Source organism: Arabidopsis thaliana, chromosome 4 (genome assembly GCF_000001735.4).
Source record: "Arabidopsis thaliana chromosome 4, partial sequence".
Taxonomy (NCBI): Eukaryota; Viridiplantae; Streptophyta; class Magnoliopsida; order Brassicales; family Brassicaceae; genus Arabidopsis; species Arabidopsis thaliana.
This window is the reverse complement of record NC_003075.7, coordinates 14542867-14569649: the sequence shown is the minus strand read 5'-3', so window position 1 is coordinate 14569649 and position 26783 is coordinate 14542867. Positions and strand designations below refer to the sequence as shown.

Sequence of the window (26783 nt, the reverse complement as noted above, 5' to 3'; positions counted from 1 at the left end):
ACTTTGTACTAATTCTAAACGAAAACGTTTTGAATTTCCAAATAACACACCGTTTTCAATTTAGCATTTCAACATGTATGTCGTTTCATAAATTAGTCTGTCACAGTTTTTTTGAGAAGATTTTGTAAAAAGGAAAATAGTTAAAAAGTTATGGGAATTGTTTTTTTTGACAGATATTATCGAAATTTTTCTTAATAAAACAGGTTCTTAATTTACTTTCAAATTTAGAAAATTTTGTATACTTCTTAGTAATTTTTAACCACATAAAAGTTCTTAATAAAAGAAATAATTGGTTCTTAATTTCTGAGAGACCTATACCGCTATAATAATATATTTTTCTTTGTCTTTTGACTTATACAATATATTTCATACAAGAACGAAAAAGATTAACGTAAGTAGCCTAACCAAATCACTAAACTATAATATTTGTTAGTTAGACGATGAACGTACTTGTCTGTATATGTTATAAAAATACGTTCTAAAGTTACATAACAAATTAATTAAGACATGTGATAAGTTAATTAAATATGTCTTGTCCTGGAGACAATAGTCTTTTGGGATCAAACATAATTTTCTTTCTTAAAAAATCATCCCATTTTGGTCCAAAATGTTTAACCCAATCTTCTTTTCTTGTATAGTGCATCAAATATTCCTTAATCTTAATTCCCGAGTTTTCACAAAACTGAATAACCTTGTCGTTGAGATTTTCAAGTTCTTGCCAATTTTGAGATCCACCAGCTGATTGCAGTAATCCGATCACATAAAAAACATCTTCGTCCGGTGTCATCGTTGACATGCGGTTGTTCCATCTATTAATAAAATAAATTCTTGTTAACAATTTAACATACATTATTGGGATATACTTTCAAATAAAACAAAATCAAAAAGTAAATATTTACTTGTTTCGGTTTGTGGGATAGAAGAGAGTAACACCAGAAGTTGAGGTTTGGTTTAGAAGAAGGCCATTAATAACACCATCATGAAAATCTTGGATTCGAGACCCCGGGACAAAGATGTTAAGCCATGGATGAGGAACTTCCCATAGTCCTAAAGATCTGAGTTTATCTTCTTCGTTTCGGACACGGTTCAAGAAATCGAAATACGGAACATCTTGTACGAACATAAACCCTGGAGCGAAACCTAGAGTTCTACTTAACGTGTCAATCACCTACAAACAAAAATGATTATTTAATAAGCGTATGGTTATATATGGTCACGGTGATTCGTAGATGTGTATGAGTAATGCTTGAAAATGATTCTTTTATTCTTTAAAAAAAAAGATTTGAACGATTTATTTATATCATGTGATATATTTACTTTGGATCATATATGACAAGTGATGATGGTAATTGGTGATGATACTGATTGTGTGAAGATAATCATCATGAATAATGGATTTTAGTACCTGGTCAATAATGGGAAGGGTGGTTCTGTCATAATACTTGGCTACTTCGAGAACATAGATGATCCGGTGGTCATTCACAAGAGATGCGACTCTTGTTTGATCGGAGAGTGGGAAGAAAGAGGTGTCTACGAAGCCATTTGACATCATAAGTTGACCTTCCAAAAAGTCAACTCCGAGATCATTGGTCATTGATATTAAACGCTCTTGGTCTCTTTTAAAAGCCGAGAAGTCACTGTAGAGTATGCGAGACCATTTCACCTGCAGATTTGTATATCAATTTATATCCATAAATTAGTCCATTTAAGATCATCTTCCTTGGATTGTATGGTCTATTTTTTTCAAAAAGAAAAACCAAGAATCATATATAGACCTTTGAATCACTATAGCGATAAACAAATAGGTGCAAGCGACCACAACTTTTTATCTAAAGTCTATACGTACACAATTTATAGCAGTTTAAAATAACTATATCTAAAACTTACGTAGGGAAATATAATAAAAAAGATTAGATATTGACATCAACAAGATTTGCAAGCATAAGACAAGATTACACTCGAGCAAGTCCTAGGATTTATTACGCAGAATCTAATAAAACGTAAGCAAAATCAGATTTAATTCAACAAAAGTATATAAATTCGTCTTCAAAATCAGCCTTTTGACTTATTATATATACGTACGTTCCAACCAAATCAAATCAAATTTTGGATTTAGGACCACTACATTAAAATTATAAATTGATTACACTATAGATGCATGATACATACCCTTGTGGGTGCATGATCCAACGCAATCCTGGCCCTCGTTATAATACCGAATTGACCCAAACCTCCTAAAACTCCATAGAACAATTCAGGGTTTAACTTTGGAGAGCAAGTCATCATTTCACCTTTTCCTGAAATTTAGTATTGTGAACAAACTCCGGAGTTATTTATAATCACAAATTATAGCATAACTACTGTTAATGAAGGATATGTATTTCTGACCAAAACGTGATTTTTGGAGTTTTATACTGGTTATGGCGTGTGAGTTTTACCTTGAGAATCAAATTTGTAACTAAAACATTATATATTATCATCAATAATACACATGCATGTGATATATATATCGCTGATGTTACTACAATTAAAGCTTGCAGACAAAAAAAGAGCATCTAGAAGATCATAGATACTGTTTCATTCTTAATTAAGAGTTGAGCCGTACAAAATTTATATTACCAAAAAATTAAAAAATTGTAACGAGATTAGTGAAGTTTTGGTATTTACGTACCGGTAATAACGTCAAGCTCATGAACGTTACTAATCTGAGGGCCGTGTCTAAACGTCTGACCACCGATTCCAGCGTTCGACAACGTCCCGCCGACGCTGAGATACAAATAATCCGTCCATGTAACCGGCGAGACGCCTCTATCCACCGCCGCCTTCAGAACATCCACCCACATCGTCCCGGCAGCCACGTCAGCGTAAGTCCCGTCTGCCGAGATAACAACCGCCGCTGGTTTAGCCGCCATGGCGAGACACGTCATGTTCACGACGACACCTCCGGGTGCAGAGGCTTGGCCACGGAGGGAGTGGCCTTGGCCTCGAGCAGCCACTTTGAAAGTAGACGCGGGGCTGGTTGAGCCTTTATTGTAAGAGAATCCTCCGTTAGCGAAACGGAGGAGACGAGCCACCTCCGTGGTGGAGGAAGGGCAGAGGACGGCGCCGGGATTTTCGTCGGTTATGTTACCGAAGTCGTGAGAAGCGGCAGAGATGGAGAAGGGATCGGTTAGGACCGTAAGGTTGAGTGATATGGGTAAGAAAACATCAATGCCCTCATCTGATTTGATTAAGGTTGGGGTTAAACTTATAAAAAGCGTTATTAGGGTGATGAGGCTTAAACAGAGAGTATTAGTCATAATCTAACAAACGGGTAGGTTAATGGGAAAACGAGACGGAGGTTGAGATATTACTATTAGAGTGTCTTGTTGATTATGGGATTACTATAGAGATGAGGTAGAAAGTATGAGATTATATAGAACCATAGAGAGACTATATACAATTTAATGTAATAAATTGTCACGTGAACATATATATCTTTGCGTATTTTCATTGATGTTGATATATATACAAGTCTTGTTGACACCAAAGAGAAAAAAAGATACAAGTTGTGTTCGTCGAAAGTGTTTTGTATGAAATATTTGACTGCATTGACTTCGAAATATCTATATGTTGTTTAAACGTAGTTCAACAATAATAAAAAGTCTACTGGGTAAATTGATTTTAACACCCCTGATAAGTTTCTAATTCTGTATTTTATAATTTAGTATTCAATATTTTCTAGTATAGTTGAGGTAGTTTCATTTGACTTTATAAGATGTGATAATTTATTGTATGTAGATCACAACGTAAATTTGAAATTTGTGGAACCGACCAAACTCCGACTCTGTGGGCCGGTTCATAAATAACACTTTTCTACACCCAAGTAGTGTTTTTGCAGTTAATATTCTTTAAAAGTTCGTCCAATTGCAAACGTTACTTGAAACTCTCTCACAAAACTATAGTCTATTACAATATAACTCTTTCTTTTTTTTTTCATTGAAGGAATGTTATTGAAATTTATAGTACAAAAGTCGATCATACCTATAATAGTAAAATTATATACATTCGTTTTTAATACTATACTAACAGTTACTTTCTCCTATTAAATTACATGTTCTATAATCAACAGGACCGGCGCAGAATCGAAACACATACGCAAGTTTTAGTGTGGCGTGAGAAAGCAAAAGGCTTATTCCACCTCGAACTTCACTTTTTTGTAGTTTCTTCATTTCGTATCACATGCAAAGTGAGACAAACATTTAATTAATATATATATATATATATATATATGTTATAGATGATTTAATCACAAACTCTATCCATTATTGAATTGTCGACGGTTAACTATTTGTTTTTTTTTTTTTTGTCAATTTACTTCGCTATATGTTTAGAGAGTGAAGCACACGAATGATATCACCGACTCACCGTCCCGTGATTACATCACGCCCTACAAAGAAAACAGTCGGAAGATTCATTTATTAATTAATCAATAGTGTTAAATATAAGTACATTTTTTTTTTTATAATAGTTTTGTTATAATCGAACAAAAATACTAGGCCGTTGATTTAATTTTTAAAGTAAATGTGATGGACTAGTACTTTTTTTCTGCATAAAATCTATCCACACACAACAGGCAGAATTGTTTTCTTGGATCCATGTGCCAAAATTCGTAAATATCTGCAAATAGCAAACGAGTGAGTAAACCGTCTCCTCTATCTGCTATAGCCCTTTAAGTCTAGAGACGATTAAAATGCTACCTCCAATATATGTGGTCGCAAATTGATGTAAGTTCTATGTCCTACCTATAGAAATATTCGGCAGCCGGTTTTCGTCATTTAGTATGGCAACACTTCTTTGGGACCATATTTTCGTATTGGTCAACAAATTAAACCCTAACCAATTTCTAAGTCCTTTCCATGAAAAAAACGAAATCTATAAGTCATTGTTGACCAATACAAAAATCTGTTACTATTACATCCGGTCCCATATTTTCAGGTGGGAACTAAATCTAGAGAGAGTACCCAATCTTCAATCCGGAAATTGATTGACAAGGAGTTGGAGATGTCTACATTGAAGTGGATTTCAATTTTCGAAAATGGTAAAGGATCACATTGCACTTTGAATAAAGTTATACAACGTTAAAAGAAGATAAAGATATGAACACATTTTATATCAAAGGCCTTAATAAGTATATTTGGGCCTATTAAATCGAACCTTTAAACAGAAAAACTGGCCCATAAAATAACCGTGGTTGTGTTATAACAAGCCGGTTAAGTACAAACCGGAAGCGACTCGTGTTTGTTTAGTGAAGCGATCAAGCGAGCGAGATCAGTCAAATAGCTTTTTCATTGTTCCTCAGATCGAAGAAGAAGAAGAAGAGCTTAGCAACAATGGTAAATCTAGATCCGTCCAAGTGCTTTCAGTCACAGCTAATTTGATCTCTCTATTTGTTGCTTTTACGATTTCTGATTTTGTTTGGTGTGTTTGTGCTCGTTCCCGGTGAGAAGGCGGCGAAACCGATTGCGAGTCCGATTCCGGTGGCGCTGTATCCGACTTTATCGGTGTTCACTCTTGCGATTGGTCTCGTCATTACCGCTATCTTCTTCATGTAAGCTAATAATTGATCTGATCTCTAGATCTTCGAAATTGCCCCTTCTTGTTCTCAATTTATATTACTTGATGTCAGATTAGTGAAACAGTTCCTGATAGATTCGATCTACCTATGATTTATCTTGATTTTCATAAAGCTTGATTAGTGTGTGATAGTCATGACTAGGTTCTGAACTATGAATCGTGTGAGGCTCTCCTCTTGTTTGTTCACTGTGTATGAAGCTTGACCAACATTGTTACTGCTTATATATATGGTTTGGTCACAATGCTTTCTCAATTGCTATTCTCTAGAGATAGGTCTTCTAAAGCTCCTGAAGCTACATGTTCATCACTTTCATGATCTCTTTGCTAGATTAATCTGTTGAAATATGTGCCTTTCTTATTACTAAAGTTTCTGGGTAAAAAGTAAGAAAGTCATGGGACTCATCTAGTAACCTTTTGGAAATGTGTGAGCTCTATATACTATCATGATATAAAGACTCAAAATTTATCAATGATAAGGTGATAGTCTATGGAAATGGAATCAGTACTCTAATAGTTTCACTGAATATGACAAAATGACTGATTATCGATTTAGTTAAGATACAAGAAAGTTAGATTTGTATGATTTTCATTTAAGCGTGGAGCATTTACCTTTCAAAGGGTGGCAAGTTTTAGGAGATATGATTCGGTTTGTTAAAGTAATGTGCGTCTGGGCTACGAGAGCATGTGGGTTAGCCTCGAGTCAAAACTTTAAGATAGACTTGAACCATTCATTTTAGCTTCTTTGTAATAAGGTCATATTGGACTCTTTTGGTATTCATTGTGCTGGTTTAGATTCATTCAGCCCAACAAGGAGTGATCAAAACTTACCCTGTCATAACATTTGTGTTGCAGCTATGAAGCTACATCATCCAGGAAAAACCGAAGCGTCGGAAAGGAGCTCGCTACTTCAGCAGTTGCATCTGTCTTCTTGGTATGGATTTTCTTCTTCACCCTCTTGACTTAAGTTTAAGAGTTTTCTTTAAATCTAATGTTTGGTTAAAATCTGTTTCTGTGTTATTTGCAGGGTTTTGGATCGTTGTTTTTGCTACTTGCTAGTGGTGTTTATGTCTGATCCTTCTTCCTCAATACTATTCCCAACTAGTTCAAAGACAAAAAAAACAGATTTATCTTTGTTCAAGTAAAATCAGAGTTATGAATGTTAAGACTTGAGAAGTAGCCTTTAAACACCAAGTTACAATTAAATTATCTTCTTCTTTTGAACGCTAAACCGAGTTTTGGTTTCAATTTTCACCGCCTTTAGAACAGCGTTTGCGTTGTTAAGTTGATCAGTTAGTAACTTTCTACCAAGATTTAGAAGAAAGCTTTACTCAAATTTTGTAATGGGAAGATACTGATTATACTCTTTAGTGTGAAGAAATCATTTTAATTCGCTAATTTAAGTATTTGCCTATTGGGTATTTGCCGGGACGAAGTTTACTCCACGTGGCATAAATAATAATATTATAAAAAAAACAAAGGAGAGTAGAGAGAAAACGAGAGAAAAGAAGGAAATGGAAAGCGAAGCAGCAGCGACTGTTCAAGCCACCAGGCCGAGAAGAGCACCTAGGACTCCGGTGACAGCCATTTTGACGGATAAGAGAAGACGGAAACCTAAGAGCAACAACGAGTCTCAGTTACCATTTTTGCTACAGCAGAGTCAAAAGGCCACCGTTGACGACACTTACTCTCAGTGGAAGACTCTTCTTCCCATTCTCTATGATTCGTTTGTTAATCATACCCTCGTCTGGCCCTCTCTCTCTTGCAGGTCTGTGTTTTTTTTTATAGGTTTTCTGTTTCTAGGGTTTTCGATCTTTGGTTTTGGAGAAAGTTGGTTCTTTTTTGGGAAATAAAAATTCTAGCTTTGTGCTTTTGGTCAGGCGATTGAGTTACATTTCCGTTTCAGCTAGTGAAATACTCATAGATTGAGAGTTTTTCTTAGCTGGTTTCTGGAATTTGTGAGATTAGGACATGTTCTAGTTCGGGTTTTTAATTTAGCTCAGTCTCCATGCTTTTCTGTGTTTCTTTCTCTTTTAGGCTTTTAGCTCATTAGCTATCTGATGTTTCCATTTTTGAACCTCTGGAACTTGTTTTGGTAGGAAAATGATGTCGTTGATAACACTTGACCAACTCGGTTTAGGTGTTCTGTTTTGTTACTTTTTGGTTTCAGATGTTTAGCTGTGCTACGATTTAGTGAAGTGTTTAGCTTTTGTGTAAAGAGGTACGATTTCGTTGTAATCCTGTTGTTTGATTTGAGCAGATGGGGGCCACAGCTTGAGCAAGCAGGTTCTAAGACTCAACGTCTCTATCTCTCGGAACAAGTGAGTTTGCTCTTGTTCTTGTGGTTTGTACATTTTTTCTTGATGAAAAATATCCAAAGTTTGTTTACTGCTCCTTATGTTTACCGTTTTTTCTTGGTTCTGTCATTAGACGAATGGCAGTGTGCCTAATACTTTGGTCATAGCCAATTGCGAAACTGTTAATAGGCAGGTAATTAGTTTTTCTCTACCAAAGCTTGTGCTTTTGTCCTTGTGTTACTCTCTGCTGAGATGAAATTATTGAAATACCGTTTCTTTATATGCTTTCAGCTTAATGAAAAGGCACACTCTCCATTTGTGAAGAAGTACAAGACCATCATCCACCCTGGAGAGGTGTGATATTCCTGTATTCTCATTGTTTTTTCTTAGATGGATTTACTGAATCTGCATTTCGTTTAGGACTTGAGTGCTGAAAAAGATTTTGTTTTGTGTACCCTTCATTCATCGCAGGTCAACAGAATTAGGGAACTCCCTCAAAATAGCAAGATTGTAGCTACTCACACCGACAGTCCTGATGTAAGTTCTGCTTTCTCGGGTCATCAGCGTGACAAAAAAAAGGCTTTCGTTATTCAGTATCCTTGTTTTTGAATAGTTCCAGTTTCAGTCATGCAAGTATGATATATTGGTTTTCAGATTCTCATTTGGAACACTGAGACTCAACCAGACCGGTATGCTGTGCTTGGAGCTCCAGATTCTCGTCCAGATTTGGTATGCTCTTGTGAGAATTTTCGTTATGTTGTCTCACTGAGTTAAACAACCTGCTTGTGCATCATATTAACAATCGAAAGAGCTACTCTTTTTGCATCATTTGAACAACTTTTATTTTCAGTTACTAATTGGGCACCAGGATGATGCTGAATTTGCTCTTGCAATGTGCCCAACCGAACCTTTTGTTCTCTCTGGAGGTTTGTATCAGTTCTATTTTTGTGTCATATCTTGTGGTTTGCAAGTTTCTCATCAAAGATTCTTCCGTGCAGGCAAGGACAAGTCCGTTATTTTGTGGAATATCCAAGACCATATCACAATGGCTGGTTCGGATTCCAAATCCCCTGGATCCAGCTTCAAGCAGACTGGTGAAGGTAGTGATAAAACTGGTGGTCCTTCTGTTGGCCCTCGAGGCATATATAATGGCCACAAAGATACTGTTGAAGACGTGGCATTCTGTCCATCTAGGTAACTTCTTGGGACAGTCTCCTTTTTTAATAAGCTCTTAAGTTTACACCCAAATGCAGACCTACTCAGAATTTTCTGATGCTTTTGGTATAAAAAAATTGGTAATTTTTTGTTTTGTCCTACAGTGCACAAGAATTCTGCAGTGTTGGTGACGATTCTTGCCTTATGCTATGGGACGCAAGAACTGGCACTAGTCCTGCCATGAAGGTACCTCTTTTTTTTAGCCAGATCGACATTTGAGGTTTAACTTTTTGGTCTTGTTTCAGATTCCGTCTGTTTCTTCTTGTGCGCTGGCAGGTTGAGAAGGCACATGATGCTGATCTTCACTGTGTCGATTGGAATCCTCATGACAATAATCTGATCCTGACTGGGTACTGATTTCACAAACTTAAATACTTGTCCAAAAGTACAGAGATGCTACTCGTCCTCTCACTCTACGCTTCTACATCACTTTTCCAGGTCAGCAGATAACACTGTCCGTGTGTTTGACCGCCGAAACCTTACCTCAAATGGAGTTGGTTCACCTGTTTACAAATTTGAAGGCCACAGAGCTGCTGTTCTTTGTGTTCAGGTTTCAACAACATGCCACCACCTCTGTTTTTTTTTTTTGTTTTTTTCTTTTCATATTATTTGTCCTGTAAACCTATCCCCAATGACATTGCTTCGTTATCAATTCAGTGGTCTCCTGATAAATCATCTGTTTTTGGGAGTTCTGCAGAAGATGGTCTCTTGAACATATGGGATTGTGATAGGGTTAGTACAATTTCTCACATTCACATTTAAAACTATTCTCTTACTTTCAAGCTCACCATATTAACATATATGTGTGCACCAGGTTGGCAAGAAGTCTGAGCGTGCAACCAAAACTCCTGATGGGCTTTTCTTCCAGCATGCTGGTCACAGGTTCTCAAGACTTAATTCTAATTCACTTGCTTGCCTTTCCCTTTTACTCTCTTCAGTGGAATCTATAATTTCCTCGTGTATATCTTCTTAGGGACAAAGTGGTCGACTTCCACTGGAGCCTATTGAACCCTTGGACTATTGTCAGTGTTTCTGATAATTGTGAGAGTATCGGTGGAGGTGGTACATTGCAGGTACTTTTAAATGTCTTGCTACATTTACTCTGGAACCTACCTATGATTAACTTTCTCGGTAAAAATGAAAACTTTTGATTTGTAAATTAATGCAGATATGGCGGATGAGTGACTTGATTTACAGACCGGAAGATGAAGTCCTGACAGAGCTAGAGAAATTCAAGTCACATGTTTTCACATGTACCTCCAAGTCTTGAGGAAGCAATCCCATCATGTCTATTAGTATTAGTAAGTTGCTGGGGTTTAGTGTCAGTTTTTGCGAGGAAAATCAGTTTACTTATGCGATTTAGGTGTTATTTTTGCGGAATATTACTTGGTTTATGTAGGCCAGTAATTCAACATATTGGTAGATTTAGGACTTCCGGAATCTTGTATGGTACTTGATCCTGTTTCTTCAGGTTAATCCTAGGCACCTAACTTGCTTGTATTTTCAACTTTTTTTTTTGTGAATCCAAACTTGGTTAAGCAAGACCAAACTAAAACAACAGATTGAATCAGTGAAATCCAAATCTCAAGTGCTTGACATTTGACTCATGTGTCCCTGAACCGTTCAGTTCTACTTCCAACAACAAAAGCAGATAGAAAATCGTCGCTCTTCACCTCTATTCGGTTTCATTTCAAGCAAGATTGGTTCTGCGTAAACCGGGTTGAACCGGATCAACTCATTAGATCTACAAAGGATTTGTGCAATCTTAAGACCTGACATCTATACAAACTTGCAGACAATTGAACTTAATACTCTTGGGATTGTGGGGTGAGGGAGTTAGGTAGCAACATTTGAGGAAATTTATTGCATAATATCTTCTAGTAGATTCTCTCTCTCTCTCTCTCTCTCTCTCTCTCTCTCTCTCTCTCTCTCTCTCTCTCTCTAGTTAAAAACATCTAGGTACTAAGCCTTTCATGGGGTTTTGATTTATCTGACATTAAGTACACTACTCATTTATAGATATAAGACCATCTCATAGGGGCTTCTCTAGGTTTTGTTGGATTCTCATCATTGATTCATTGCAGCTATAACCAAACAAAACCTTCTTTGTCGACGCATACAAACACACACATATATACATAAACACACGTTTTGAGTTTTGTATCATTGTATGTGTATGTGAATATGCCAAACTATTTGTTTGGAAGTGGGGAGACAAATTTGTGGCTCAAGGAGTACTATATCTTCATTGTTCAAGATTTAGTCCTTTTAAAAATCCTAGCCATTAAACCCCTTTTCTGGTCTGCCTCTCTATTGCCCCCTATCGAAATTGTTGTAGTGATGCTACACCATTCAAGCCGATCATTGGTGTTCCTTACAAAGTAATCCAGATGGATCATTTACCTCATTTCATTATAGCATTTTGGCTCACCAAATTAGTACTATTGTTACTTGAGAACGATGTGTGTGTGGTGAACCAATTTTAAGCCTAAAGTTTGTCTAGAGTGCAAAGCTTTTAAGCAGTACTACTCTTGTTATGATCTATAAATGGATACAACGCATCTATAGTTTGCATATTAACTATATGAGTATGAAACACGTAATAACCTGCGAGTGTGTCATTTTCAAGCTTCGAAGATCAAGGAAAAGTCCTTAGGGTCACGGGAAATACCATAGTAGCTAGATTTTTGGAGCTCGAGATTTTGACTTTCCTTCTACCTATCTACACAGACTATGTATATGCATATATATAGTTGCAACGTCAAACCTCTCCGTTTCGTATTTATATCTCTATAATCTTTTGGCATGTAGATTCTCTATCTTACAAAAAAAATAAGATTGATCAACTGTGGTATATTACACATACTGTGAAAATCGTTTTTCTTCTATTTGAACTTGATATAGTTATGTCCAAAAATAATGGTGGAGGTTGCTCTTGTATATTATTTAGTGTTGTTGTTCCAATTTATCGAATATATCGGAAGAAGCAACTCATGTTAATATTATATCCTATTTTATACTATATTATGATTTTGTGTACATCAAAGTACATAGAGATAACACACACAGCTTGAGAAAATAATAATAAAATTTAGATGTATTTGTTTACGAACTCAAAGTTGATTCTCTTCGCCGAGAGCCAGAGCTTCTTCGGGATGTGCAAACTCATCGCAACCGACAAAAGCCTTCGCACAGATTTTGTCTTTATGCTTTGCTTTTATTCTTGTTTTTTCACATTTTGAGTTAATAAATGTTTTTTGCCTAAAAAAAAAAAGAGTTAATAAATGTTGTGTCACAGAGAAAAAAAATGTTATTGTGGATTTTACGTAGAAGGAATGCATATATGGATTATTTCAATATTTTTATGAGTAACCATAGATATCAATTAAGTCTTGATCCAAAATATATATTTTCTAATAATGGGTCATTTTCTGAATTTTATAAGTTAACGATATGATAGCTTACGGATCTGCACTACCTTTGATGAAGATCCATTTCTGTGTATAGTGCAAAAGTTTGATATAATTTAATTTTAACTAAAGTAAGATAATCTACGATAATATCTTCATCAAAAGAAAAAGTTGCGTACTTTGATCGATGAAAAAGGAAAATCATTTCTTCATGAACATTTTCGCTAGCTTAAGGAATTAATTGATCATAGCGTATTGGTGTGTTATGATGATTGCCTACAAATGCTAAGGGTAAAAAAGCAAAAGGAAACATATTTAGCGTCTTTATATTATCCACTATATAAATATGTTTTGTCTTAAATAAAATATATTATCACGTAGATTGAATATCTTAAAAGCTACAACTTTCAAACAATAGTGTTTTGACCCAAAAACAAATCATGCGAACAATACTTCTTCGACGAATATATTTTAAACTTTAACAAAAAAATATCATATATATGAACGAGTTTATAATATCTTCATCGTTGTCCTTCAACGTTGATTATACATATCAATGTATCTTTTTGGTTCCACAATATATGTTTATTACATGTTTAAATCATATATGGATTATATTTATTACATGTAAGTCTATATAAATGATAGGTTTTACTGATATATATTTCTTAGAATCTGAGTAATTCGGTTTTGCATGCATATACCGATATATGTAAATTAAAAATGAGCAATATAATTATAAAAGATATATGGAAGTTAGAGTGATGACACAATCATGGTTAGATTGATGAAAATAGGTATCCAATCAAAGGGATCAGTACCACTGACTCATAATTTGCATCTTGTGGGCCTTCTTCTGTCATCTTCTTTCTTACATGTGATCTCCCTCTCTCGGACTCTCTCTAGCTCTCCAAAATTTATAATTTCTTTCTATTAGTTTTACTCACTTTCATTTGTCTAATTAATTCGTTAACATAATTTTTTATATACTTTGCCCATAAGATGAAATGGATGTGTTATGTCAAGTTATACGTAATACGTACATTGAATTTTCAGAGTATTAGTTCGATCACTTTCATACTTACATAAGGAAATAAAATTACAAAGGATCCAATTTACGTTCCTTTTTTTTTTTTAATAATCCAAAGGTAAAATAACAAAGGATCCAATTTACCTTTAACCAAGGGATATCCAACTCCTGTCAACTACCATTGTTATTGGTTATCCAGATTCTTGCAATTAGTTTTAGTGTCTTATAAGCATGATACTATTACTATTATTTATTATCATAGATCATAACCATTCAAATTGTAATAATGTAAACACATAAGGTATAAATAGCGACACGTTGTTGGTACGTTTGGAGCATGTTGCACAACATGCACATCTTTTCATCACATTGCTTTTTCACTAAAAAAGCGTTTGAGGCAGTTCAACCGCCTCTAACGATCCAAAAGTTTTTCTGTTATTTGTTTTGTGCTCACTTATACAAGTGTGTCATTTTTATTCAAATACAAGTGAAATTAAAACAAATATATATATATATATATATATACATTTTTTTTTCTCTTACAATAAATCAATTAGTCAGTGAGAGGATAGGTTTGGCTTGAGGTGACTCGAAATCTAATTGACATGTACACATTTTTGGACATGTGTGTTGTGTGATACTGATGCTAATAATTTGATTGATTTCTTTAAACAGCATTTAGAGGATGTTGAAAACACAGTACTTTGTAGAGATAATTAACCTAACTTTGAAGTATTATAATAATTAATTATGACACTGTCAATCACTAATTCATGATTAACTAAAAATTAATAGATCAAAAACCTAAACTTAACCGATGATTGTAACTAAAATCTCTCCACACGCTTAAGGCTCACACACACACACACACAGACTCTCCCTTATAAATGTTGAGCCAAAGCAATCTCTCTCCATTCATTCACCTTCCTCCGTCCCCTTCCCCTAATCCCCAAAACACACAGATAAAAATCTCTCCTTTTTTCATCGAAGCATATAACACAACACCGACAAGGAGATTCCTTTAACTATGGCGAAGAAAGCAAGAATTGTTATAATCGGAGCTGGAATGGCTGGTCTCACGGCGGCGAACAAGCTCTACACAAGCTCCAACAACACCTTCGAGCTCTCAGTCGTCGAAGGCGGTTCTAGAATCGGCGGTAGGATCAATACCTCTGAGTTCTCATCAGAGAAGATTGAGATGGGTGCCACGTGGATCCACGGAATCGGTGGAAGCCCTGTTTATAGAATCGCTAAAGAGACTGGTTCTTTAGTCTCTGATGAGCCATGGGAGTGTATGGATTCCACCATTGATAAAGCTAAGACCTTTGCTGAAGGTGGGTTCGAGATTGAGCCTTCCATTGTTGAATCCATCTCTGGTTTGTTCACTGCTCTCATGGAATTAGCTCAGGGGAAAGAGATCTCTCAATCCGACGCCGATTTGAGTCGTTTGGCTCATATTTACGAAACTGCCACTAGGGTTTGCTCTAAGGGAAGTAGTACTAGTGTTGGGTCGTTTTTGAAATCTGGGTTTGATGCTTATTGGGATTCAATCAGCAATGGAGGAGAAGAAGGAGTTAAAGGGTATGGGAAATGGAGTAGGAAGTCACTTGAAGAAGCCATTTTTACGATGTTTAGTAACACACAGAGGACTTACACATCTGCTGATGAACTCTCGACGCTTGATTTCGCGGCGGAGAGTGAGTATCAGATGTTTCCAGGAGAAGAAATCACTATAGCTAAAGGCTATCTTAGTGTTATTCATCATTTGGCATCTGTGCTTCCTCAAGGTGTTATCCAATTGAATCGAAAGGTCACGAAGATCGAGTGGCAGAGTAATGAAGTGAAGCTGCATTTCTCAGATGGGTCTGTTGTTTTTGCAGATCATGTTATTGTTACTGTCTCTTTAGGTGTGCTTAAAGCAGGGATTGAGACTGATGCTGAATTGTTTAGTCCTCCTTTGCCTGATTTCAAATCAGACGCTATTAGAAGACTAGGCTATGGAGTTGTCAACAAGCTGTTCGTCGAGATGTCTCAAAGAAAGTTCCCCTCTTTGCAGCTTGTGTTTGACCGGGAGGATTCCGAGTTTAGGTTCGTGAAAATTCCATGGTGGATGAGAAGAACCGCGACCATTACCCCAATCCATAGCAATTCAAAGGTCTTGCTTTCTTGGTTTGCAGGCAAAGAAGCTCTCGAGCTTGAGAAACTTACCGATGAGGAGATCAAAGACGCTGTCATGACCACTATCTCTTGCTTGACAGGCAAGGAAGTTAAGAATGATACCGCAAAGCCCTTGACCAATGGCTCATTGAATGATGATGATGAAGCCATGAAGATTACAAAGGTCTTGAAGAGCAAATGGGGAAGTGATCCTCTGTTCAGAGGCTCCTATTCGTATGTAGCGGTTGGATCAAGCGGGGATGACCTAGACGCAATGGCTGAGCCATTGCCAAAGATTAATAAGAAGGTTGGTCAGGTCAATGGTCATGATCAAGCCAAGGTTCATGAGCTTCAAGTCATGTTTGCAGGGGAAGCAACACATAGAACCCATTACTCCACAACTCATGGTGCCTACTATAGTGGTTTAAGGGAAGCCAATAGGCTTCTCAAGCATTACAAATGTAATTTTTGAGTGTTAATTTTTAAAATATGTTCTGTTTTTTTTTTTTGGGGTAATGTGTTTAGAGAAGCATAATTAGTTTTGTAAGATTTTTTAATTGTTTAACTTCAATTTTTTTTTTACTGTTTTTTACTTTTTCTTAACTACAAATTCACAACCACTTTCCAATCTAAAAAAGCAAGTGTTCTGAATTTCTTCGTCGATGAGTTTCAGGGGACAAAGGATATTAAATAATCAAAAAGGAAAGTTATAAAGAAAGCAAGATATAAAGATGTATAATGGAATTTACATCTTTGTTTGTTCCCTCACTAGTCACTTTTAGTCCCTAGTACTATTTTTTTCTCTTTATTTCTTTAATAATTTAATGTGTCACATTATCAAAATAAATGTGGAAAATCTTTATAAGAAATATAGATGAAGTTTACTAATTAAATCCTTTCAACTTTACAAAAACCAAAAGAATGAATTGGATGAATATGACTAGAATCGAAAATTTTCATTAAAAAAGAAAGAAAATTAAAGTCAAAATGATATTCTAGACTATAAAACAAAAGCAGATTTTCTTATAAGAAAATAGTTGGAAATTGGAAGAGGAAAGGAACAAAAGAAAAAGCTTAGGATGCTCCCTACCTATATATATACAAACAACCCTAAGGGATTCCTAAATTTTAATTTTGTGTGGTGAGCTTTCATGGACAGGATCCGCCGAACCCGCCTAGTTTCCAGCTTGCAAAGCCATATATTAGCATTTATACTTTGCCTTTTTATGTATCAAATCTTATATATAACTTCATGTTTTTCTTCTTATGTAAATTTATGAATCCAAGATCGAAACACATCTTAATCTCCGACATCTATAAAATTTGCCACTTAAAACGTTTACAATGCACAAGTTAAAACCACAAGACTCTCACTATAACCTATTTACATATGTCGAATCATCAATAGCCATTGTACTACCACCATAAATCTGTTGAAATAATTGAGTCTATCATAAGATTCATAAACAGATTTGAGTGATAAAATGTGTAACATATGATACCATTGAGAAAGTGGTGTTTCTGGTCTGGTCTTCTATTTTACACTAGGATTATTAACTGTCTTTATGCTCAAATATACAGTATTATCATATATGCAGCAGTATGCATCATGGTCCTACGAAAGAGTATCAACATATATTGAAAATAAAATCTAATAAAATATAGAGATAGATGAATGGTCATGATCATCTTCACAATGGTTCCCAAATCAATTGATTTGATTCAACAGTTATGTACAATGTGTAATAAACAAGTGGTCGTGGTAGGGTTTTATTTCACCAATTTGCTTTCTATCCGTATATCTTTAATTTCAATTATTCCATGCATCTTATAATCTGATTTTATTATATCATCATAATAATTACAAGTATGTTGTAGTTGTAAATATCGTCTACCCAAATCCTAAAAAAAAAAAAATTGCATTTCATGGAATTCATATAATTTATTTCATTCAAAAAGCTATTAAATCCGAGTTCCATTGGAAAAACACTAAGCATATCTGCAAGTTGTTCCGTAAACACTCGCATAACATATCTGGATCTTGGTTGTGACATGTTGTGTCCAATTTAGTAAAAAGAGTATCCAATTTAGAAAAAGAAGACAAAAAAAACATATGTTATAGCAAATATCATCTACTCAAGTGGGATTTAATTTGTATAGAATAGTATATATATCTGACTTTTATTTAATAGGGGACATGTTGTGTTGATTTATAATATCACATATTTTTATAATATCTTAAAAACTGCCAAAAAAAAAAAAAAATATTAAGTTGTGTCCCGAAAACTCATAAAGAAGATGTTTTTAACATCTTTTGGGTAGCTACATTGTTTTTGATAGAATACGGCAAAATGATATTTTCATCTCTTTTTTTTAATCAAACGAAATAAAGTAAATAATGAAATGCAAACTTTCATTTATAGTATAGGTGCACATATTACCTATGTTATAGTATAAATGCAAACTTTGGATTTATATATGGATCTTTGTTTGATACATTTTTATGGTTGAAGAACTAAAATAACTATTGACATATGAATTTAATCCCTAAACTTTATATAAATAATTTTGCAATTTCATTTGAATCATTTAGATTAATATCGGAATATGAGAACTTGTAATATTATTGTCATGATTGAAAACATAGTGGAATGACTTAAATTATGGTCTCAACACTAACAAGGTAAATATCATTATTTGTAAATTTATTTATTTTCACAGTATTTATTGTGTCATTGAAAAATATAAATATTAGTATTTTTAGTATAGTTTACATTTTTCTACTTTTCAATATATATATAAATATTAACAAATATATATAGTTTAAAAATAATCTATATTCGTTTAGTTTTACTAGAAACTCAGCATATTCAGAAATCTAAATCCTATTTTTACGATATCCAATTTACACCTTTTTTTTACATATTTTCTGATGTTTTGGGGCCAATATATATGTTTATTGTTTGTATGGTCAAATCAAAGAGAAAGCTACTCAATTGGACTCCACTCTATTATTGTGAATTGATTTGCTTTTTTATTCTCAAAGACAACAAGAATGTCCCACTTGTTGTCTTTTACCAAATTAGTGATAATAGAATAAACAGATTATAAACGCTAAAATAAAATCGAAAATCGAATGCTGCCCCCCTAAGCGTCTATCACACTTCTTTTTCATTGGTCTATGAGAAAATACCCAATCACAACAGAAGACAATACTTTTATATTCAAAAATATATAAAAATAAATCTTTTTAAAAGTGTGTGAAATAACTCATGGAGCCTTGATTGCTGGTAAACTAAAACTTTTTTTTTATTTATAATGGTCTATATAGAAAATCTTTTATGCTATTATATGACACTATGGTCCATACATACTACAATAATCCGGATTCAAAAATAAGATATGCTTGGACGAGAACCGAAGGTTTAGACGATATATCTCTCGAAGTCACAATTCAAGTGATAAAATATACTTAATTAATGCCTCATGTTATGGATGATCCCCTTTGGATCATATGCCATGAACGGATTGTCTGCAAGATATTAGCCTCTTGTTATGGCTGATATATCAACTTTTATAATCACGCTGTTCCCTTAATTAATGCTAACTGATCAGTTTAAAAACAATATTCTTCAAGGAAATTACTGTACTACTATTTATTTATGACATTACATGTCTTATAGTGTTAATACTCAATAAAAGTATACTTATATATTATCATAAAACACGATATATATATTCTTCGTCACGTGGTTTACCCATGCATGCATACTGCATGATGATCGGATATATTCGAACATAGTTGATTTCTATGATATGAGTGTCTTACTGTGCAATAATACTGAAATTTCTAAGATTAAAAACTTTTGTTTCATACAACTACGTACAAGTACACCTACCTCTGCCAACAAATGAAGTGTAGTTTTCATCGTTAAACTAATTTTATGGTACCGAATTAAATAAGAAATTTATTTTAGTATAAAACAATCATTTGGGAAAGAATAATTTTTTATTTTTTTAATAATACTTCACATGCACAGTAAGATTTGCCTGAGCTTTTTGACCAATTTGGTGGCAACACATGAGTTAATGGAAGAAGAAAAGAAAAGTTAAATAGAATTGAAAAAAGATAGATCTATATGAGCTAATTAGTGAAAGAAGATGGACGTAAAAATAGTTTAGTGAAAGAAGATGTTTCACCTAATGTATATTTTTCTCCATCTTCAAATAATTACAAATGAAAACATCAGATCCTGAAGAATCTCTTCCGTTTCTTTTCCAAATATCTATCATGACAAATTCCTAATCATTAGTAATCAATAAAATTGAAAAATCATTTATGTTTTGGAAAATTATTCTAAAAAAATCAACAACCCATAAATTCATCACAGAGTAACTTTTGTGTCTTCTTTGCTTATCTGTCGATTGTTTACTGTCTAACAAAATCCTTTCTAAAGCTGCCATGATTATCATTTTCATCACCTTTTTACTATATATCACTAAAATTGATATTATGAAAAGGATTTAATCATCTCAAAATGAAACCAAAGCCCATACGAATTACTCTGTATGAGTTAAAATAATGTTCTTATCTATTTTTTGGTAATGCAATGTTCTTATTGCGAGAAAAAAGTTGAAAAATTTACCTGATGCTTCCATTATTTTTCTTACGGTTTGAGAATGTACAATTCATTATCTTTTTGTACATCCTTAACATGATCATTTTTGTGTTCTTTTTCGTTTTGCAGTTTTGATTTTTTTATTAGCTATAGTGCACTTGGGTTGATATGTGAATTAAGTAAATTATCTAATAGGTATAAAAAAAAATTATGTTGGTTGTTGTTCCTTTATAAAGCTTTTTGTGATTATTATGTTATACAAAAGTAGACCTCTCTAACAAAATTAAAGTAACACACTATATATAGGGAAGCTTATAGCTTTTTATACACACCCCAAGTTGTTTAAGAAAAAGATATGTCTAATAAAAATAAGATGTATGGAAAATAAAATGTGCTAAGAAGGAATCTAGGTAGCAATAGGTCTTTGGTCATTTATTTTTGTACCTAGACTTTTGATTTGTTATCTCAAAGTGAACCAAAGTGATGATTAAAACAAAGTGTCCAATATTGAAATGCACAGAGATGGCCAAATGAGTAAGTTTACATGGCTTCTTTGCATTTTTCTGTCCCTTCGCTAAAATTCAAAAGGTTGGTGCTGGTTAACATCTTATTGGATCTGTACTTTTCTAATTTGGTTACATGGTCCCTTTTCATTTTCATTCCATGGTAATTCAAAGAAAACAAGATGAAGCAAATGAAGTCAAATTTATGTTATGTATTTGACCAGTATATAGATTTATGGTCCTAAACTCTTAATCATGAGATGAACATGAAATCCAAACTATTCTTTGATTCATGATTGTGACTTTGTGAATCTATTTGTTAGAACTATTGTAACATACAACAAAATCACGATCATTTACCAACAAATCACAATTTTCTCACTATAATCATTATCTTTGTCGATATCATATGTGTGACTATGACACATGATCATGCCTTATTTATGGAAATAAAAAAAACTCGAGTTGAAAAGTATCTTCCATCATAAAAATCAAGTCATGAAATCGATAAACGTACCATCAATCTTGTTATGTAAACTACTAGTTAGAACTTAGAAGGAATCAAGGAAAAAAAAAAGTCAATTAACAAAAATAGTAAAATACCAATATATTAAAAAATATTTCTATCAAAATTAAATTTAGAAAGTTTTCTTATAAAATTTTGTTTGGGCTACATTCAGAGCCCAGTAATTTCAAAGACCCATAGGATCGAAGAACTTCAAAACTAACCAAAAATAAATTAGCATGTGCTTTTTGTCCAAAAAATTAGCATGGGCTTATACTTCCCTTTATAAGCCCTTATATCAACACTGGCCATATTTACCACGAAAGGATATATCTCGATGTAACAAACACGTGAGTCAATTTCAAGTCAGTAAGATCAGATCATATCAACGGTCTACCACGTCTGGGTCATGATCATATTATTCGTTTTGGTTGAGTCATATCATAAATATAATGATAAATTGATATTGTGTCTTGTACGCTTTTACCTAGTTTTGGCATTGTACTTATTATAGGAAACTGTTCCTCGCTGCAAAGTTGTAAATATTATTCACGGGGAATTATTCATAGATTCCCTTCACGTTTTGAAAAATAACAAAACTGACAGATCAGCCAGTCGTTGAAGTTGAAGAGCCCACCACGAAATGTTTTATCTCAAAGGTAATTTACGTGAGTAAAATCAAGACCGTAAGATCAGATATCAACAGCTCTCATACATCTGGATCATGCAGATGACAATAATGATACTATGAATTTTACCCAACTCTTGTAGTGTTATAATTATTAAAGGAATCTGTTTCTACTGTAACATTTTTCACAAACTGCCATAGATTTAAAACAAAACAAACAAAACAAACATCGAGAATCAAGGCGAAAAGAACGCTGAAGTGGTGGCAAAGATGAACGAAGCTTTGAGCTCAGGGAAAGTAAAAAACGGAGAGTTTTTGACTGTTTACTTGAAGGAGAAGTTACCGGACAGACTGCATTATTCCCAGAGTTATCGGATTCCACCAATCATAGGAATGGTCGGAGAAGGTCTAATTGTCAGACAAAATAGAACTAATGCTCAAGAATGCTACGGAGACCATGGTTATGACAACAAGTTCTTCTCAATGAGGACTATTTTTGTCGGACATGGTTCTAGGTTTAGGAGAGGAAAGAAAGTGCCATCGTTTGAGAATGTGCAGATCTATAGCGTCGTTGCAGATATTCTTGGACTCCGACCAGCTCCGAACAATGGTTCTTCTTTGTTCCCTCGGAGCATTCTCTTGCCTTTCAGAGCAACAAGGGGGTTAGAATGAAGCCAAAAATCTCTTATAGCTCAAGAGAGCACTCAGACTCAGAAATAGTAAGTAGCTTGATAAATGCGAGTGAGTGACTAGCTAGTGTATGTTTTCTATAATTCTATGTGACATTATATTTTCGATCGCGTACGCATATACCTTATCATTACCTAAATTGTTCCTAAATATTACAAAATATCATATTTGTATGATGGATGTGTAGTAACTAAAAACCATTCAGTATTCAATACTCAACTAGAAAATAAAGTCCACTGGGTCATATTATCTAAAATCTTATCAAAACTCAAAGGCTAATACAATACAATCTTATTTGGGATCAATTACGAGATCAGCACAATTAAGTCTGTGCCTTTGTCTAGTTAGGTAACTTCTCATATGCTTATAAAAATAGGTACTTCTCTCTCTGTTTATGTTACGCTTTCACCCTTCTGCAATTTTTCTTCATTTTTCCAATACTTCTCTCAATGGTGATGACGGTGAACTACGTTGACAATAACGAACAATTTTTTGGTTTAGAATTAGTGATGAATTGGGGATTAATTGATTTGAATCTTTTTTAAGAGTAGAACCCTTGGGTTTCTTAGATAGTATTCTTAGGGTTTATATTTCTTCCATAACAAATCGTTTAACTTGATTGATTGGATTAATTTGAGACGACGTTTTGGTGACGGAGAAAATTGGAAACAAAAGAGATAGTGTTTTTGATGGACTTAAAAGTGATGGTGTTGACAAATATGGTGCTTATGAAGCAAGTGCGGCAGTGAGAAGGGATTGAGGATTTGAGTTGCAGAAAAAATTGTTGACAACGATGGTGTTGTTATCAACACTATAACCTCTAACAAGGGGTAAAACCGTCATATCCCCTATCAATATATGCTTATTTCCATAAGTCCATTCAAAAAATTCATTTTTTCTAATTATTGGGCTAAAATGTGTCCAATCTTACAAAAGCCCCATCTTATTTGGCTACATTCTATTATTGGCTGGTCCCCAAACACTTTTAAACCGTATAGAGTTGGCATAAGCGTATTTTACATTTATAGGGACAAGGGTCAAACACAGGCCATCCAGTCACCACGAAAGGATCGGATATATCTCAACGTGAAAACACGTGAGTTAAATCAAGACCGTAAGATCAGATATCAACGGCTCTCCCGCATCTGGATCATGCAGCTGACAATAATGTGAACGTGACTTCTACCTAACTCTTATATTGTACTTATTCAAGGAATCTATAATTATTTTTCACAAACTGCCATAACGATTTAGAAAAGTAGTCAAAATTCCAAAAGTTGGAGGATATTTTTTTTATTGTCATTTGACACAAATATATAGAGTAGTAAATGTAATCTTTCATGTCCAAATTTTATTTTTGACAAATACCTCAATATGTCCGATTTAAATTTTCTTTTGTCAACGTCCCTTTAATTTTTTTAATCAATTTTTTGTACTTCATTGTAATAATATGATCACTAATAACATTTCCATTATTTCAATAACTGATTAATTTTTGCTATGTGATATTAATGATGTAATCTAAAAATTGTTGTACTAGTGAGTAGTGATGATTTATCAATCAAAACACCAACTCAACACCCAAGCTATAATATATACAAAAAAAAAAAAAAAAATCTAAACAGACAGGCAATTAAATATCCTCCTTAATTAAAGACAAAACCCCAAATAATTCTGATTTTATATATCACTAGCTATTATGTACCAACTACCATCGATCGCCCATGCATTACATGAGCAATATGCAGCATCAAAATTTCAATAAAAGTCTAATTCTGTTATTAAAAAAGGGAGAAATTACATTCTCACGCTCTATAAATAACATGAGCTGCAAGAACCATAACAAACCTTATTTCAAATGGCTAAAACCAAAAATGTTATTTCTTTCAAACTTTCTCTCATCTTCCTTCTTAATATTTTCATCGTAGCCACCATCGCAGCCGCAGCGGCCGTTAACGCCGGTACCAAAGGTTTGGATTCTCGGCCGTCCAAAACCAGGCGTCCCTGGCCTTTCAAGAAGCTCAACAAACCGGTGGTTTTAATGATCTCTTGCGACGGTTTCCGGTTTGGTTACCAATTTAAAACGGACACACCAAACATCGACCTTCTCATATCCGGAGGAACTGAGGCCAAACACGGTTTAATCCCGGTTTTCCCCACCATGACATTCCCAAACCACTACTCTATCGCAACCGGACTCTACCCGGCTTACCACGGTATAATCATGAACAAGTTTACCGATCCGGTTACGGGAGAGGTGTTCAACAAAGGCTTACAACCAAAATGGTGGTTAGGTGAGCCGCTGTGGGTAACCGCAGTAAACCAAGGTCTCAAGGCTGTGACCTACTTTTGGCCAGGCTCTGAAGTTCTAAAAAGTTCTTGGACTTGCCCTGAAGGATATTGTCCACATTTCAATCTTTCAGTTCCTTTAGAAGAAAGGGTTGATTCGGTCTTGAGCCATTTTGATCACCTTGAGGACGAAGTTCCTGATTTACTGATGTTGTATTTCGATGAGCCAGACCAATCGGGTCATAACTATGGTCCTGATGATCCTCGGGTTACGACTGCTGTTTCTAGGGTTGATAAAATGATTGGTAGGGTGATAAAGGGGCTGAAGCAGAGGGAGATCTTTGATGAGGTTCATGTGATATTGCTTGGTGATCACGGAATGGTGACCAACTGTGAGTGTAACGAGAAAGCGATTTACATTGATGACTTAGCGGATTGGATCAAGATACCCGCGGCTTGGATCCAGGCTTACAGCCCAGTGCTAGCAATCAATCCTCAGTGGGGGAAAGATGTCGAGAATCAAAGCGAAAAGAACGCGGAAGTCGTGGCGAAGATGAACGAAGCTTTGAGCTCAGGGAAAGTAAAAAACGGAGAGTTTTTGAAAGTTTACTTGAAGGAGAAGCTACCAGAGAGACTGCATTTTTCAGAGAGTTATCGGATTCCACCGATCATAGGAATTGTCGGAGAAGGTCTAATGGTCAGACAGAACAGAACAAATGCTCAAGTTTGCTATGGAGACCATGGTTATGACAACGAGCTCTTCTCGATGAGGACTATTTTTGTCGGACATGGTTCTAGGTTTAGTAGAGGAAAAAAAGTGCCATCATTCGAGAATGTGCAGATCTATAACGTCGTTGCAGAGCTTCTTGGACTCCGACCAGCTCCGAACAATGGTTCTTCTTTGTTCCCTCGGAGCATTCTCTTGCCTTCTGGAGCAACAAGGGAAGTAAAATGAAGTAAAATCACTTAGCTCATGAATAATAAGTAAGATGATAATGAGTGACTAATCTATGTGCTCAATCTTGTGACCCTTAATGTTTTTGAATAACCAGGTTTCGTGGACTGAAGCGACGTTAATAGAACAATTCGGCATCTTTTCTTTTTTTATTCGAATGTATATATCTAAATCATTACCTAAATTGTTCCTAAAATAATTCAATTAATATCATTTTTGTAGGATGTTTAGTAGTAAGTCACATCACACACTATGCAATACTCAAAACTAATTATTTCTACTTATATATATATTGCAGTCAGTCACATGTACCTCTCAATCCATAAAAGTCCAGTTTAGTAAATATTATATTGATAGTAACGTTTATTCAACATATCATGATCTACTTGATATGAATTAATTTATTACATTAAAGTTACTCAATAATAGTGATGTAAGAAGATCTCTCTTTCTCACTCTCCCTCGATATGTCAATTGTTCGATATAGAAAACTCTTGGACTTGTTTAATTTTGGGAGATAAGATTGGAAAAGAGCAGACCCATGCATCAACAGAAAGAGGGGTTGTTTTTTCCGTAGTTAATTCCTTTACCAAATAAATCTCTTCAACTTTTGAGGTAATTTTGATTTGAAAGGAGACGTTTTAGAGACCAAACAAATGGTGGTTCATATACTTTGTTCCTAATACATTTTTTTCTTTTTTTTATCATTGGAAAGTATTTTAAGTATATTTGATTTTTTAGATCTTGGAGACTAAATTTTAGATTTTGGCTAGAAATCTATTCCAATTAAAATATATAGATTACTCACCGTTTTCTTTATCATTTCACCAATTTCCATTGTGTTGATGAAGTCACGAATCTCGAGTCCGATC

At 34.5% G+C, this 26783-nt stretch overlaps 6 protein-coding genes and 2 long non-coding RNA genes across 13 annotated transcripts; 5 read left to right on the top strand and 3 right to left on the bottom strand.

Annotated features, from left to right (window-relative positions):
• Positions 1-269: 269 nt before the first annotated feature.
• CKX4 (cytokinin oxidase 4) lies at positions 270-3467 on the bottom strand. Of its 3 annotated transcripts, NM_119120.2 has the most exons (5): positions 2672-3467; positions 2170-2297; positions 1406-1663; positions 900-1168; positions 270-809 (listed from the first exon to the last, which is right to left on the bottom strand). In NM_119120.2, exons 1-5 carry the CDS (start codon positions 3297-3299, stop codon positions 518-520), a joined length of 1575 nt encoding a protein of 524 aa, NP_194703.1. In that variant the 5' UTR covers positions 3300-3467; the 3' UTR covers positions 270-517. The 3 variants fall into 3 exon arrangements, with proteins under 3 accessions (NP_194703.1, NP_001328306.1, NP_849470.1); NM_001341977.1 differs by having other exon boundaries at positions 312-809; positions 900-1663; NM_179139.1 differs by having other exon boundaries at positions 318-1168; positions 2672-3385.
• A 1670-nt stretch (positions 3468-5137) lies between these two features.
• On the top strand, positions 5138-7011 carry AT4G29735 (uncharacterized protein). Of its 2 annotated transcripts, NM_001160804.1 has the most exons (5): positions 5272-5375; positions 5490-5590; positions 6212-6277; positions 6469-6547; positions 6641-7011. In NM_001160804.1, exons 1-5 carry the CDS (start codon positions 5373-5375, stop codon positions 6686-6688), a joined length of 297 nt encoding a protein of 98 aa, NP_001154276.1. In that variant the 5' UTR covers positions 5272-5372; the 3' UTR covers positions 6689-7011. The 2 variants fall into 2 exon arrangements, with proteins under 2 accessions (NP_567832.1, NP_001154276.1); NM_119119.3 differs by lacking the exon at positions 6212-6277 and having other exon boundaries at positions 5138-5375.
• Positions 7012-7048: 37 nt separating this feature from the next.
• On the top strand, positions 7049-10723 carry NFC5 (nucleosome/chromatin assembly factor group C5; the record flags this gene model as incomplete). Of its 3 annotated transcripts, NM_119118.3 has the most annotated exons (15): positions 7049-7381; positions 7874-7934; positions 8044-8103; positions 8202-8264; positions 8382-8447; positions 8565-8639; positions 8761-8836; positions 8909-9104; positions 9230-9311; positions 9402-9475; positions 9564-9675; positions 9783-9857; positions 9940-10007; positions 10099-10198; positions 10294-10723. In NM_119118.3, the coding sequence occupies exons 1-15, from the start codon at positions 7128-7130 to the stop codon at positions 10393-10395; spliced, it is 1464 nt and encodes a 487-aa protein (NP_194702.2). In that variant the 5' UTR covers positions 7049-7127. The 3 variants fall into 3 exon arrangements, with proteins under 3 accessions (NP_194702.2, NP_001329130.1, NP_001329131.1); NM_001341975.1 differs by having other exon boundaries at positions 7059-7381; positions 9940-10198; positions 10294-10713; NM_001341976.1 differs by lacking the exons at positions 10099-10198; positions 10294-10723 and having other exon boundaries at positions 7071-7381; positions 9940-10098.
• A 3650-nt stretch (positions 10724-14373) lies between these two features.
• PAO5 (polyamine oxidase 5) lies at positions 14374-16439 on the top strand. The gene has a single exon (NM_119117.2). It carries the CDS (start codon positions 14593-14595, stop codon positions 16192-16194), a length of 1602 nt encoding a protein of 533 aa, NP_194701.1. The 5' UTR covers positions 14374-14592; the 3' UTR covers positions 16195-16439.
• A 5616-nt stretch (positions 16440-22055) lies between these two features.
• On the top strand, positions 22056-22865 carry AT4G29710 (Alkaline-phosphatase-like family protein). Its single transcript, NM_119116.2, has one exon. It carries the CDS (start codon positions 22248-22250, stop codon positions 22647-22649), a length of 402 nt encoding a protein of 133 aa, NP_194700.1. The 5' UTR covers positions 22056-22247; the 3' UTR covers positions 22650-22865.
• A 506-nt stretch (positions 22866-23371) lies between these two features.
• Positions 23372-23735, bottom strand: AT4G08205. Its single transcript, NR_142187.1, has one exon. It is a non-coding gene; the product is annotated as an other RNA (long non-coding RNA).
• A 604-nt stretch (positions 23736-24339) lies between these two features.
• AT4G29700 (Alkaline-phosphatase-like family protein) lies at positions 24340-26512 on the top strand. The gene has a single exon (NM_119115.3). It carries the CDS (start codon positions 24526-24528, stop codon positions 25909-25911), a length of 1386 nt encoding a protein of 461 aa, NP_194699.1. The 5' UTR covers positions 24340-24525; the 3' UTR covers positions 25912-26512.
• On the bottom strand, positions 26348-26561 carry AT4G08195. The gene has a single exon (NR_142186.1). It is a non-coding gene; the product is annotated as an other RNA (long non-coding RNA).
• Positions 26562-26783: the final 222 nt, after the last annotated feature.